Genomic DNA, 13,699 nt, shown 5'->3' on the forward strand with positions numbered 1-13,699 from the left:
ATAGCCAATCAGCCTGAGGGTCAATCCCACCCACTGATGTGCCAGTTGTAATCAAGGTTCAACTATAACAAGAGGGCACACACAACCCACACAAGGCACATTCCTGGAGCACCCAGAGCAGATGAACAGGGACTGTGCCAGGGCCCCACAGGGCACCTACTACATAAGGACACCATCCAAGACTGGGAGACCTAGCAGGTCTACCTAATACACAAAAACAGGGAGGCAGCCAAAATGAGGAAACAAAGAAATACCAAATGAAAGGACAGGAGAAAACTCCAGAAAAAGAACTAAACAAAATGGAGGCAAGCAACCTACCAGATAAAACAAGAGTTCAAAACAATAGTTATAAGGATGCTCAAGTAATTTAATGAGAACCTCAACAAAGATAGCGAGTATAAAAAAAGGACATAGAAACCATTAAAAAGAACCAGTCAGAAGTGAAGAATACCATGACTAAAATGAAGAATGTACTAGAAGGAATCACCGGCAGACTAGGTGAAGCAGAGGATCGAATCAGTGATTTGGAAGACAAGGTAGCAGAAAACACGCAATCAAAACAGCAAAAAGAAAAAAAGTCCTAAAAACAGGATAGTTTAAGAGACTTCTGGGACAACATCCAGTATAACAACATTCACATCATAGGGGTACCAGAAGGAAAAGAGAAAGCAAAGGATTGAGAACTTCTTTGAAGAAATAATGACCGAAAACTTTACTAACCTGGCAAAGAAAATAGCCATACAAGTCCAGGAAACACAGAGAATCCCAAATAAGATGAATCCCAACAGGCCCACACCAAGACACGTTATAATTAGAATGGCAAAAAATAAATACAAAGAGAGAATCCTAAAAGCAGCAAATGAAAGGCAACCAGTAACTTATAAGGGAGCTCCCATAAGAATGTCACCTGGTTTCTGAACAGAAACTTTGCAGGACAGAATGGATTGGCACAAAATATTTAACATGATGAAAAGCAAGGACCTCCAATCAAGATTACCCAGCAAAGCTATCATTTAGAATTGAAGGACAGATAAAGAGCTTCCTAGACAAGAAAACCAGTATTACAATGAATGTTGGAGGGACTTCCTTAAGATGGGGGAAGAGGGGGAAGATCAAAATTATGAATAATAAAATAGCAATAGCTACTACATATCTATCAATAGTTACTTTCAATGTAAATGGATTAAATGTTCCACTCAAAAGACATAGGAGGGCTGAATGGATAAGAAAACAAAATCTTTCCATATGCTGTTTACAAGAAAATCACTTCAGATTGAAAGACGCAGAAAGACCAAAAGTAAAGGGATAGGAAACGATATTTCATAAAAATGGAAACGAAAGAAACAAAAAAAGGCTAGGGTAGCAATACTTATATCAGACAAAATAGACTTAAAAACAAAGCCTATAACAAGATTCAAAGAAAGACCCAGTAATCCCACTTCAGGGCATTTATCTGAAGGAACCCAAACGCTCCTTCATGGGGACCTGTGCACCCATATGTTCATTGCAGCGTTGCTTACTATGGCCAAGATGTGGAGGCAGCCTGGGTGTCGGTCGATGGAAGAATGGATAAAGAGGAGGTGGTACCTACCGTGTTTCTCCAAAAATAAGACCTAACTGGAAAATAAGCCCTAGCATGATTTTTCAGGATGACATCCCCTGAACATAAGCCCTAATGTGTCTTTTGGAGTAAAACTGAATAGAAGACCTGGTCTTATTTTCGGGGAAACACAGAATATGTATGTATGTATGTATGTACGTACGTATGATGGAATATTGCTCAGCCACAGGAGGGAGTGAATTTTTGTCATTTGCAGTGGCATGGATGGACCTGGAGGGCGTTGTGCTGAGTGGAGCATCACACAGAGAAAGACAGATGCAATCTGATTTTGCTTATATGTGGAATCAAAAGAACAAAACAAAGATACAGAGAACTTTTTTTTTTTCTTTAAGGAGGCCGCAGCTCACAGTGGCCCATGTGGGGATTGAACCGGCAACCTTGGTGCTACCAGCACCACGCTCTAACCAACTGAGCTAGCCGGCCACCCCCAGAGAACATTTTTGATGGTTGCCAGATGGGTGGGGGGTTGGGAATGGGTGAATAGGGGGAAGAGATTAAGAAGTACAAATTGGTTGTTACATAGTAATCATGGCGATATAGGGTACAGCATAAGGAATGTGGTCAATAATATTGTAATAACTATGTGTGGTATATTGGTACTAGATTTCTTGGGATGATAGATGGGAGGGGTTGGGGGCAGATTTAAAAATATGAAGGGATTAAAAAGTACAAACTAGTAGACACAAAATAGTCATGGGGATTTAAAGCATGGGGAATATAGTCAGTGATATGGTAATAACTATGTATAGTTCCAGGTGGGAACTAGACTAGTCGGGGATTATTTCTTAAATTATTTCTTAAATTACACAAATGTCTAACCACTATGCTGTACACCTGAAATTAATATAAAATGATATTGAATGTCAACTGTAATTGAAAAATTTAAAAAGGGGGAAGGTGAAGGGAAATAAGAGTTTCAAATCTCTAGGTATAAAACAAGTAAGACATGGGGATGTAATGTACAGCATAGGGAATATAGTCAATAATATTGTGATAACGTGGTACAATGTCAGATGGTTGCCGGACTTAACCCTGGAGATCACTTCTTTAGATGTATAAATGTTGAATAACTACGGTGTGCTCCTGAAGCTAATATATAATACTGTATGTTAGCTGTATTTTAATAAAAGTCTTTTTAAAAATTATAGCCACTAAAAAGATTTTTTTACTGAAACAAAACAAATTGGGGGGGGCAGAAATAATTTAATATAGGTTATTTACATCTTCAGATTGCAAATTCTTGAAATGGCTCTGGGCTAAGATACAGATGTGCCTTCTTGTCTCTTTAAAAAATAATATTTAAAATAGAATATCTTGGTGCTGTTTCATTTCTCATAAATTGAAAGGCTCTGGCTCTTTCCAGCTCAGAAGGAAAAACTGTACGGGTCAGAAAAAGAAAAAGATGGTTGGCACTTTGCTTATGGGAGAGCTAACTGAACTCAACACCAAATTATTTACCTTCTACAGATGATTTTTTATAATAGCTTTGTTTGCTTACAGTTTTCTTTTGTTGTTAAGTTGTCTAATAAGTCGGTAGTGCAAATCCTTGTCCAATCTTGAAAGCTCTTCAGAAGTGCTGGCTTATTAAGGAATTTAAAAACCTGGGTGTCCTCATTTGGTGTTTTTAAGCATTGCACACACCATTAGACAGTCAGTCCTGTGATTATAGAGCCATCTGCAGGAAAATTATCAAGTTGCAACGTAGTTAATGATTCTTTTACCATGTTATTTCAAGTGGTAAATGAGAAGTGACAAACTGCAATTCATGTGGGGGGAAAATGGACAGCCGAAGATGCAGGAATTACTGTGGAAGGGGACTCCCCCTCTCTGACCCATCTCCCCTCCCCCCCATTTAATTTTTCAAAGAAAACTGCTTTGTCATAGTGAATTTGTGATCAAAAGAAACATGTAATTTACTTCAGGTTTTACATATTCTCAGTAATTATAGGTCTATCTCATTTGAAGGGGTGTCTAATGATTGCCTTTTAGAAGCTTTGTATGATCTGTCAGTTCTGTTAGTGTTGATGTCAGGGGGATACTATTTATTTACCTCAGAAAGAGATTTATTTGCTTTCTCTTCCAGGAGGTATGGCTGGAAGTGTTTTACACTTCCTCATTCTAGTCATATGGTTGTCAAAAATGGAAGTTAAATAAGTGTTCTTTTGCCCGATAAATGCAATTTATGTATAGCTCATTGTTTCTATTGGCTATACAAATAGGTGTTTTCTAATTTGTTAATCATTAAGCATTTCTAAAATCAAATTAGCCCTGAGATTTTTGTACACAATAAGAAATCTGATGTTCTATGTCTGAGCCAGGTGATGTGCTTTGTGAACTTGAGCCTGTGTTTTCACTCTGCTCTAAGAAGTGTATGTTTACGTGTGTGGTAATGCTCCTCATTTCCAACCAATGTCCAAATAAATGGTGTACAAGTGCTCAAACCAATCTACAGTATCATCCACTCTAACTGATTATTGGTTTGGCTAAGATTTAGGCACTCCCAATTAAGACATAATTGGAACGATTTTTTTCAGAGTATGAGCTAAACAAAGATTACAAAATCAGGTCTTTAGTTTTTAATATTTTTATACAGTGGAAAAACAATATTTGGAAGCTTTTTTACTAATTGATTGGTGTCAGCAAGATGAGAGTGATATTGTTGAATTAGAAGATGCACTATCTATGATTTCAGATCAATAGCATTATCTTTAAATAATATGCATTGAATGTTAGTGGATTGGTTTAAGAGGGATTATTTCACTAGAATTTTATATTCTTGTTTTCTTTTTTGCAAAAGTAAATTTTCTAAATTGTGAGGATATTGGAAAAAGACCAATATCCATGGTCTTCATGAACACTTAAGAATGAATTTCATGAATACTTAGGAATGACTTTATTTAAAAGCAGCATATTTACTAGAAAAATCTGCAACATCATGTTCATGATGTTGTTATAAAACCTAGAATTTTTGTGTCTGATTTGGTGTGTCCTTTGGATAGCCAAGCTCAATAAATACTGCACATGTAGGAGATAGCAGTCACTCACAAGTCATTCACAAGTCATCTCTCTACAAGCTAAATAAGGAAGAGGAGTCATTGGAAAGAGTCTTTTGCATTGAATATGCCCACTTGTAGGTTCTCTCACTTATCCTCTTAAACCTATCTTCACACACACACACACACACACACACACACACACACACACACTCCTTTGAAGCCAGTCATTTATTAGGTATTTACTGAATTTCATGCCTTAGGAAAATATAAAGCTCATTTGTGGAATTATTCATATGTGAATTTTGTTTGGCTTTATTTATCACTCTGGAAGTCTTGTTGTTCAGGAATTAACTTAGAATTATGTTGAAACTTTTCATGAGGAGTCCTATAAGCAAGTTTTAGATTTCTTTCTCCAGCCAGATCTTCTGGCCTTTTGGGACATTGGAATGTTGCCTTCTTGTTTTAGAAAAATGTGCAATAAGGTTAACCACTAACTGGCTTTTATTAATTAATTCAAGATATATAATTCGGTTCAATTAACATTTTCTTTTGAAAACTTTTTAGAATTTTAGGTCACTCTTGAAACATTCTTGCTTTAAGGATAGTTTAAAAAACAGATATGAGAGTTGCAGTGATCCAAATGTCAGGGATAAAGAAGAGCTAATAAAATAGATTAAAATACTACATGGTTATTTCCAAGAAATACTGCATAGCTCTCCAAGGAGGATCTGCCAATTTCCCAATCAACAAAATAATAAGCAAGAAAAAGGACATTTTTTTGCATGGGGTCCTGAAAGGTAACTGAAGTTGCCACAAAGTCCCTACCTAGTAGACTTTTTGAAAACATTTTTTCTTACATCTTCATTAAAGAAGTAAATTGCTTAAGCAAAGCGCTTTATGGCTTTTTCATATCAAGCTTAGGTTTGTGCTTGATGAGTGTTGGAATGGCAATTAAACATCACATCCTGAACCCTTGAAGGGGGTAAGCATATTTGAAAATGGTAAAATGTAGTAATACTCAAACCAGGAATCATCGGTTTGCAAATAAAAGATGTATGGCTCCAAGTTATATTTTTTCAGGGTTCTCTGACATTTTCATTAATCGTGTTGTCCATGTATACAGTATGCCCGTTTGGCTATCAAACTTGGTGATTTTTTAGATTGCTGGACTAGGTAGCATGAATATTAAGTCAGATCACATAATCTTAGAATAACACATAAGTGATTATGTAGAATTGTGGGTGGAAATAATTCAGGATAAAAAGTGCATGTCAGTTCAGAGCTCCTGTGCAGACTGCTTGTCTGTCTGAAATCAGGTTTAAAAAGTGGCCCTGTCTCCAGCTGACTCGTTTTGTCAAATGGAGTCACAGGATTAACCCTTGACATGTTCTTTAAAAAAAAGAAGGCAAAGATTAAACAACTGCATTGACTAGAGCAGCACTGGATCCAGCTATATGCATTTTTCCCTGTAATATGATTCTCCTTTAAAAAAAAGATTGTGCTGCAGCTGTTACATAGATTAAATTAGATTTATTTCAAAAAACATTTTTGAGGAAGAGAAAAAAGACTTTATCATAGAAGATAATTTATAATTGTGACAAAGAAAATGACTATCTACATCAACCAGTCTTAGTTTCTTTTGAGTAAAGATGGTATTTTGGAGTAACAAACCTAAAAGGCCTTATCATAGTGTATAGTAGAATATGGAAACATTTTATTTAGATTACCACCAGTTTTCTGGATGATTTGCTGTTTTTGAGGAATGAGTTTAACGTCATATATATGTAGATCTACCTCGAGCCTACCCCACCCACTGTTTGTACATACACTTTCTCAATTAGGCAGTGGTATATACTGAGTAAATGTATTATGATGGGTGGTGATGTCTTAAATATATGGATTTTGTATCTGTTTTTGAGAGGAGGAATGAAGAATAAAAGCAAAAGCTTTTAATTAGTTACTCAACTCTACTTAGAAACTTATATTTCACATTCAGGTTTCAGGCTCAACAACAAAAATTATATAGTTGCTTAATAAACTGATTTAGAACAATAAAATATTACACTGTTTGGCTTTATTCTCAAGTTTTTTTTACTTGTGTATTTGTTTATTCCTTTCATAATACATACTTGCCTCTACAATAAAGAACTAATGATGAAATACTAAAATTTTCACTGTGCTCTAATAGCCAAGATTGCATAGTTGGATTTACATCATGCTTTTGTTTTATCGGGCAACATATTACTCTCTTTCTCTTTTCTGACAAACCTCAAAGAAATGAGCCTATTGTAGGTGGATTTTTAAAAAACCAATATATAAGGGTTTTGTCTGGTTGAAATAATAATTGTAGGAAGAAAATGTTGAAGTATTGATAGTGCTTTGTGACTCCCCTTCCCCCATCCCTCAATTTCTATTCAAAAGTAAGGATTTTTTACATTTTTAATCAAGGAAAAAGGAAATTTCTTTTTAGATGGTCATTTTCGTTTTTTTTCTAAGAGTAGATCTTCTGTCAGAGAAAGAGTATGTCTATGAAAGACTAAAATTTACTTGAATGGTTTTAAGACATGGCATTGTTAATTGTAAATCAAAGCTTTTACACAGTTCTCTAAGGATTGAAATGGGTCTTTGTGGTCTCTCAGGAGGGAGGAAGTTACAAACCACTCTGCAGACTGGCATTTTAATAGTCTGCTATACAGTGATGTTCTTTTGCAGCTGCTGCTTAGCCTTTTCTGTATCTGGAGAGTGTGGAGCAGTTTTATTGTTATTCCGATACCATTAGCCTTTAAAACATTGTGAAGTTAGCTGGCCTTGTTGTTTGATTTAGTTTTATTACTAAAATTTGATCAATATGTTTCATAAGAATGGGGAGAGTGCTGGTCCCTTATAGAATATTTCTAAGTTAGAGGAGTTCTGCCTCATCAAAAGTGTGTGTGTGTTTTTTTTTTTTAAAAGTAATGTGCCCCTTTTTGCAGCCTGTGAGCTCTCTGATTAACAGGTTCTGTTAGAACCAACAAGGCACAGGGAGAAAAGATAATACAAAGAGGTTCTGATGGGGGCAAATGAGAGAAAAGAAAATTTGCTATTCTGTTTTTCTGTCCGCACCAAAAGACAAATGGAAAAATTTTTAAACAACAAAGTGTGTTTGTATGTGACAAGTATGTATTTGCAGACAATGTCTAAAACCTTTTGACTTCTAAATGTAATGAATTTTTAAAATCTACAAGACATTTATTCCCACACTAGTATTTCCTTTTAGAGAAATTTGAGCATTCACATTAAAATATTCCTTAAGAACAATAATGAACTTAGAGGGAAGAAAAACTTCTAAGAAACCTTTTTTAGTTTATCAGCTAGAGTGCACATTTTGTCAGTTATACACTCCAGCCTTTCATATTTTTTTAATAAAGGAAAACAAAACCTTGTTTTTCTATTTAATTATTGAATTGCTTAATACATATTAGATGTTCTAGAAAAGTGAAGTCCAATATAAACTTTTAATTAGTGTTATGAATGAGGAATTTAAGGATCTTTATAACTGAAAATCTGTATTATTAAACATTTCCATTTTAAAAAGAACATTTGTTTTCAAGATTATTGTTTCAATTTTTGGACTGATCATTTTCATGAAATGTGTTCTTTTCCTTTTTTTTTTCAATTTGATTTTTATAATTTTTAAAAAGTCATAGTTTGTTCTAGCTAGTTAAGAGTTACTTACATGACTGTCCGCTTGCTCCAGGAAGTGATTTTGTTCAAGGCTTAACTGTCTAGATCCTTCTTGTTACACATGATTCAGTGTTTCCAATTCCTGATTGCTTGATCATGTGTTTATCAAAGTTGGAAGCAACTTTAGACCTAGCCAGATGGTAACGTAGAGGTGTAGCAAGCTAGGTTTCCCTGCCACAAGTGCTCTAATTTAATTAAAACTAAAAACAGATTTGCATATCTGTCAGTTTGCCTATAGATAGATGGATATATAGATAAGATAGGTAATCAACCTCATATATATATATATATATATATATATATATATATATATATATATATATATATAACAAATTAGTACTTCCTTGGAATATTTATCACCACGACATTGGATCTTTTTTCATTATTTAGCATTTGTAAGTGACTCGTATTTTTTAATACGCTAAAGTTTATCTTATTCGTATCCTCCACAATGCAAGGACTTAATAGAAATTGAAAGAGATTACTTACAGCATAAACCCTCCCTCTCTGCTCTGTGAGTTGGTTCAGTCCTGTTTTGCATAAGTTCCTTTTGAGTAGGTCCGTGTGTGGACGCATAGTGCTGAAGACTTAACTCTGTTTGGCTGTGTGGATGTATGTCTTGGAGAGAAGCTGTGTGCATTAGCTGCAAACAGTAACATTTTCAAAATCAACATGTATTGTGCTTATCCTGTTCCTGGAATGGGGAGCAATTCTTTGATGTATTACTACAATGGTAAAACGGTAAGTCTTTTTCTTTGTTCCTATAGCTTTAACTGGTTTGTTTAATGGAAACCAGTGTAGATTAATTGCCTTTTACTAAAGCCTGTGAGGTTTTGTTTTTTCATTTTCTGCAATACATTTAGATTATGTATTTCTTTGTAAGTAGTGTCAGTAAAGTTGTGTCTTTCACACAGTTACTCAGTAGTTGTTGCCTTTTTTAAATAGTATAGAAAATAAACTTAAATTTGTGAGTTATTGTTTTTAATGCCCGATGTCTTTACTAGCAGTGAGCTTGAAAGTACATTTGTTTTAATGTTTTCTTATGTTGTAAACATATAATCTTTATATAAAATATACACACATATGTATATAGACAGAGAGACGATTATTTAATGCTTTGTAGATAGAAGGCAAAGATGAAAGTCATATTGGATATTCATAAAAATAACAAGTATGAAGCTCTGGGAATGATTAGGGAAGCAGTCAGCTAGTGAGGGCCGTATTTCCTGTTTGGAGTTTCAGGTCCAGAGCCTGACTTTACTGGGATACCATCTGTTTCCAATCAAAGTAGAATTTTGACCCTGTACAGATTCATAAAATAAATCACTATTTTCAAAGAATGCTTTTATATATTTTCCAAAGAATGTATTTCTGGTCAGTTTATAGCATATGGTTAGATGTTTTAAAATAATACCTTTCTGTGTTGCTAAGTAAGACTTTTCTGTTCTTTAATTACTTAGTATTAATTATTTAGTATGTTTCTGCAAAAATATCTTGAGTCAGAGGATTTTGTATATTCTAAAAGGAAAGTGAATTTCTCTAGAAGAGTCGATAGAAGTTATCTTTGTGTAAGATATTTGATAAACATTATAAAAATGTTACACTAATAACAACCCTGGGTTTATGTGAGGAAGTCAGTATTTTTCTCCTGAACCATTCCCCTCAAAAATTTTCCCTTAAGTGTCTTATTAAATACATATATGACTTTAGTGATTTTTTTTGGGGGGGTGGGGGCGGTCAGGAGTGGAGGCATTTTAATGTTAATGTTTGAAGTTATAAAAAAAATTTAATCACATTTCCTAAAATAGGTATAAATCAGATACATTTGTCCCTTCCCTTTTTACCACTTAAAAATGTTTTAAAGTAGCCTATGGTCCTGACCAAGCAACGGGAGAACTAATGAAAGCACTTTTTCATTCTCTGACTGCTTTGGTAAGGCCTCTTTGGACTGTAAGCATTTGTTTGTTAACTTTTGGGTAAACTTTTTTAATAGATTATAATCAAGCCAAAATATCCTTAAACTCATTAAAAAGTACGTGTTCACACTACCCGTATAAGCAGAGCTTCAGAGTATGTGAGAAGTAGATTTAGATGGGATAATATAAGTGAAATTATTTGATCTCTGTATAATTTCCTTGCCAAATGTCTTTCAAATGTGAAAATATTTTTCTTTTATGTCAAATTTTAAATAAAATAGTCTGTTTGAAGGTGGTGTGTGTGTGAGAGACAGAGAGAGAGACAGAGAGACAGAGAGACAGACAGAGAGAGAGAGATCAGTAAAATTAATTATACAGGACCCTTAAAGGAGAGATACTGTAACTCACATTGAGTTTAGATTTTATTCTTTCGAGAGCACAGATCATTCTATTACAACATTTCTCTTTGTTCTACATTGGTGGGGGGTGGGCGATAGCTTTGATCGTATTAAGTATTTCCAGGCTTACGGTAGATGACAGAACTGGTATGGTGGAGAAGTGTAGCCTGAAAATTGATAGCTGTGCCTTATATAGGTCAGAGGTGACTTTTATGTTCCTGAAAAATGCATAAAGAAGTGATATATTGTCTTAGTCTTCTGTTTCATAAGGCCCTGGTCTTACATGTATTTTCTTATATGCATTTTGTTTTTACCACTTCTATCTAGTTTATTATTATTATGATTCTCTTATAACTCTTCAATAAGAAAATCATGTAGTGTGTAATTACATTATCCAAAGACTGTAAATATCTCAGTCTTACTATATATTGAGAAATACCTATCTATAAATGCTTTATAGTAAAAACTAACACTTTAATATTTCTGGACTCTAAGTGAAATATACTTCCTCATTTGAGTTATGGAAGTTTTAATATAATTCTCATAGTGAACAAGTTAAATTTCAGCTCACTCTTTAATCCCATTTCATTAATTTATTCTAAAATGATAGGACAGATTAATATTTTGAAGTGCTAATAAGTTCACATAGATTTCATTTTTACGATCTCATTATGGGTATTAAGAGAGAGTGAGAAATCTTAAATGGTATTAGTCTTAAACAAAATGTTTTCCCTTTTTTTGTTGTTTTTTTAAAATTTCCAAGTTGATTCATATATTTTAAGGATGTTTGGGGTATTTTAATAATAAGACTGAACAGGCTATAGGGAAAAAAAAACAGATTAATCAGAGAAAACCCTTTTCATATTTTGTTATTTATTGTGTTACTATACTTCCATATTGTGTTATTGGAAGTATAACAGGCTTGGGCATCAATGTGCAGAAAAGAAAAGCCAAAATGTTAACCCCATTTTTCCCACTATTTGAAAAATGAAGGGTTAATGTATCAGAGGTCACTTATGTGTAGCTGTGTTCTGTACCATACTGTAAGATATTAACATGTGTTTATGATAGAAAACGTAAAACCATTTTGAATATTAATTTTTTTGAGATACAAAAATAGCGAGGAATAGGTTTCTGAAGTTCCTTATATGTAAAGAACTTGGTCTGCATTCAGTTTTCTCATTGATATAATTAAATTGTGTCCTTTATGCAAAAATGTAGTAAGTCTTAGAGATAAAGGAAGTAAAGTTTTGGGAGGAGAGGATTCATGTTTTCTTCACCTTGAGGATTCTGGAGTTTCGGCCTTCCTCTAATCTGATCAGCTTCCACTTTCTAGGCTTTGAACTGAAGATGCTATAAAGTGTTGTGTTCCAGGTATAAAAATTGCAGCAAGTACAGATATGATGCTCTTTTAATTTATCAAGGATTATTTTAATCTTATTAGAGACAATACAGAAATCCAAGTTTTAAAACTCAAACTTAGAAACAAATTTTGAATATTGAGCTTCTTTATGTGGAATATGGGAAAGAAGAAACTGGGACTAACATGATTGTTAGGACAACTTTGTATCAGGAACTATGCTGAAAACTTTATGTTTACCTCATTTAATTCTCACATCCACTCTGTCATTTACCTGTTTCTATCCTCCTTTCATAAATAAGGAAAATGAGATTCAGGGAAGTTAAGTAACTTGCTTAAGCCCCACCCCGTTAGTAAGTGCTGAGGCCAAAATTGAACGCAGGTCTCTCTCCCAAAAGCAGGTTTTCTCTTTTATATCATCCAAGAGCCAGTAAACTAGTCTACATAGCAAAGGGCCAGACTTCACTTATTCTTACTATCATTTATATCAAAATATACTACAGTGGAAAGAAAATATAACTGAGACAAACACTTGACCATTCCTAAAAATAAATGTATTTTGCATATTTGATCAGAGTAACAATTTTCTGAATGCTAATTAATGTGGTCAGTCAAGCAAATTTTTATTTCTGTTTAAGATGAAAAACTTAAAACTATCCTAGATATGTTTAAAAACTCAGGAAATTAGACTAGCAAGTCTCCCCTTCTAATAGAACTCATGGTACTGAAAATAGGTTTAGCCATGGTTTTGACACCTGCCTGCCTACATAGTTTGTATTTTCATAAGAAGTGGAGTCTCATATATCTAAAATTGCATCGAAAATACTTCTAAGACTTATTTTTCGAATAAACATTTTCAGTTAATAAAAGCACATAAACGGATGGGAGAATGTATGGAGCTACATTTCTGATGCATTGGGATTTATTGCTAATTAACATGAGAGAAGAAAGAAAATACAGTTAAATTAATTCAAATTTCCAGGCTCTCTGTAGGCCCAGTAAAGTTAAATCTACGTGTATGATGAAGAAAACATGAAATCATTTAAGAATTCTCTGAAGATATAATACTAATGACGTTGAATGACAAGGACTTTAGTTTAAATCTATTTTGATTTTTTTTTCCCTTTTCCAAAAATACCGGACTATATTCCAGATATGAATCCGAAAAGTCCTTTTCTTCCTCTTGATTCAAGTAAACACAAATACCAGTGAGTTAAAACTATAGTCCCTGCCAAGAGAGTATGTTGTCACTCACTGGTCAGCTTTATTAATGTTTTAGGAAAAAAATTATGTCCCTTTCCACTAGTTAATGAACATGTTGAAGAAAGGGACCAGGTGCTGTGTTGTTAGATCTAAATTTCTTTAAAATGTAGGTGACTAGGAAGTGATACTCACTGGTTTGTTCAGTGTATTTATCCTAGCACACAAATTTCAAAGCCAGTCCCATAAAAACTCCATAGTTTATTATCTCTCAGAAAAAAATTTGTGGTTATTATAAAAATGATAGTTACAATAAAGAGCTGTTGAAATATACCCAGTGCTGTTAACTTAAGATTAATAAAAATGTGCTTGACTTACCTAAGAAGTTTTGCTCACAATTGAAAACCAGTAATACTCAGCTATGCTTGTTAGACAGCAGAAGTAGTGATTGATTTTGAGCTGGTTTGTACTTAAAGCTAGAATTC

The 13,699-nt window shown here is 33.9% G+C and overlaps 1 protein-coding gene across 6 annotated transcripts in view; it reads left to right on the plus strand.

The window, feature by feature from the left end:
* TCF12 (transcription factor 12) overlaps positions 1-13,699 on the plus strand; it is an 82,613-nt gene that overhangs the window by 19,160 nt on the left and 49,754 nt on the right. The window contains exon 1 of one of the 6 annotated variants that reach the window (XM_081049316.1): positions 8,433-9,081. The exons of 2 other annotated variants lie outside the window; for them this stretch is intronic. In XM_081049316.1, coding sequence (XP_080905442.1) covers positions 9,013-9,081 — 69 coding nt within the window. In that variant the 5' untranslated portion in view covers positions 8,433-9,012. Of the gene's footprint in view, positions 1-8,432; positions 9,082-13,699 lie in introns of those variants that run through there. 3 more of the 6 variants (XM_081049317.1, XM_081049315.1, XM_081049314.1) reach the window with 3 other exon arrangements.

The sequence above is a fragment of the Rhinolophus hipposideros genome (genome assembly GCF_964194185.1).
Source record: "Rhinolophus hipposideros genome assembly, chromosome: 5".
NCBI lineage: Eukaryota > Metazoa > Chordata > Mammalia > Chiroptera > Rhinolophidae > Rhinolophus > Rhinolophus hipposideros.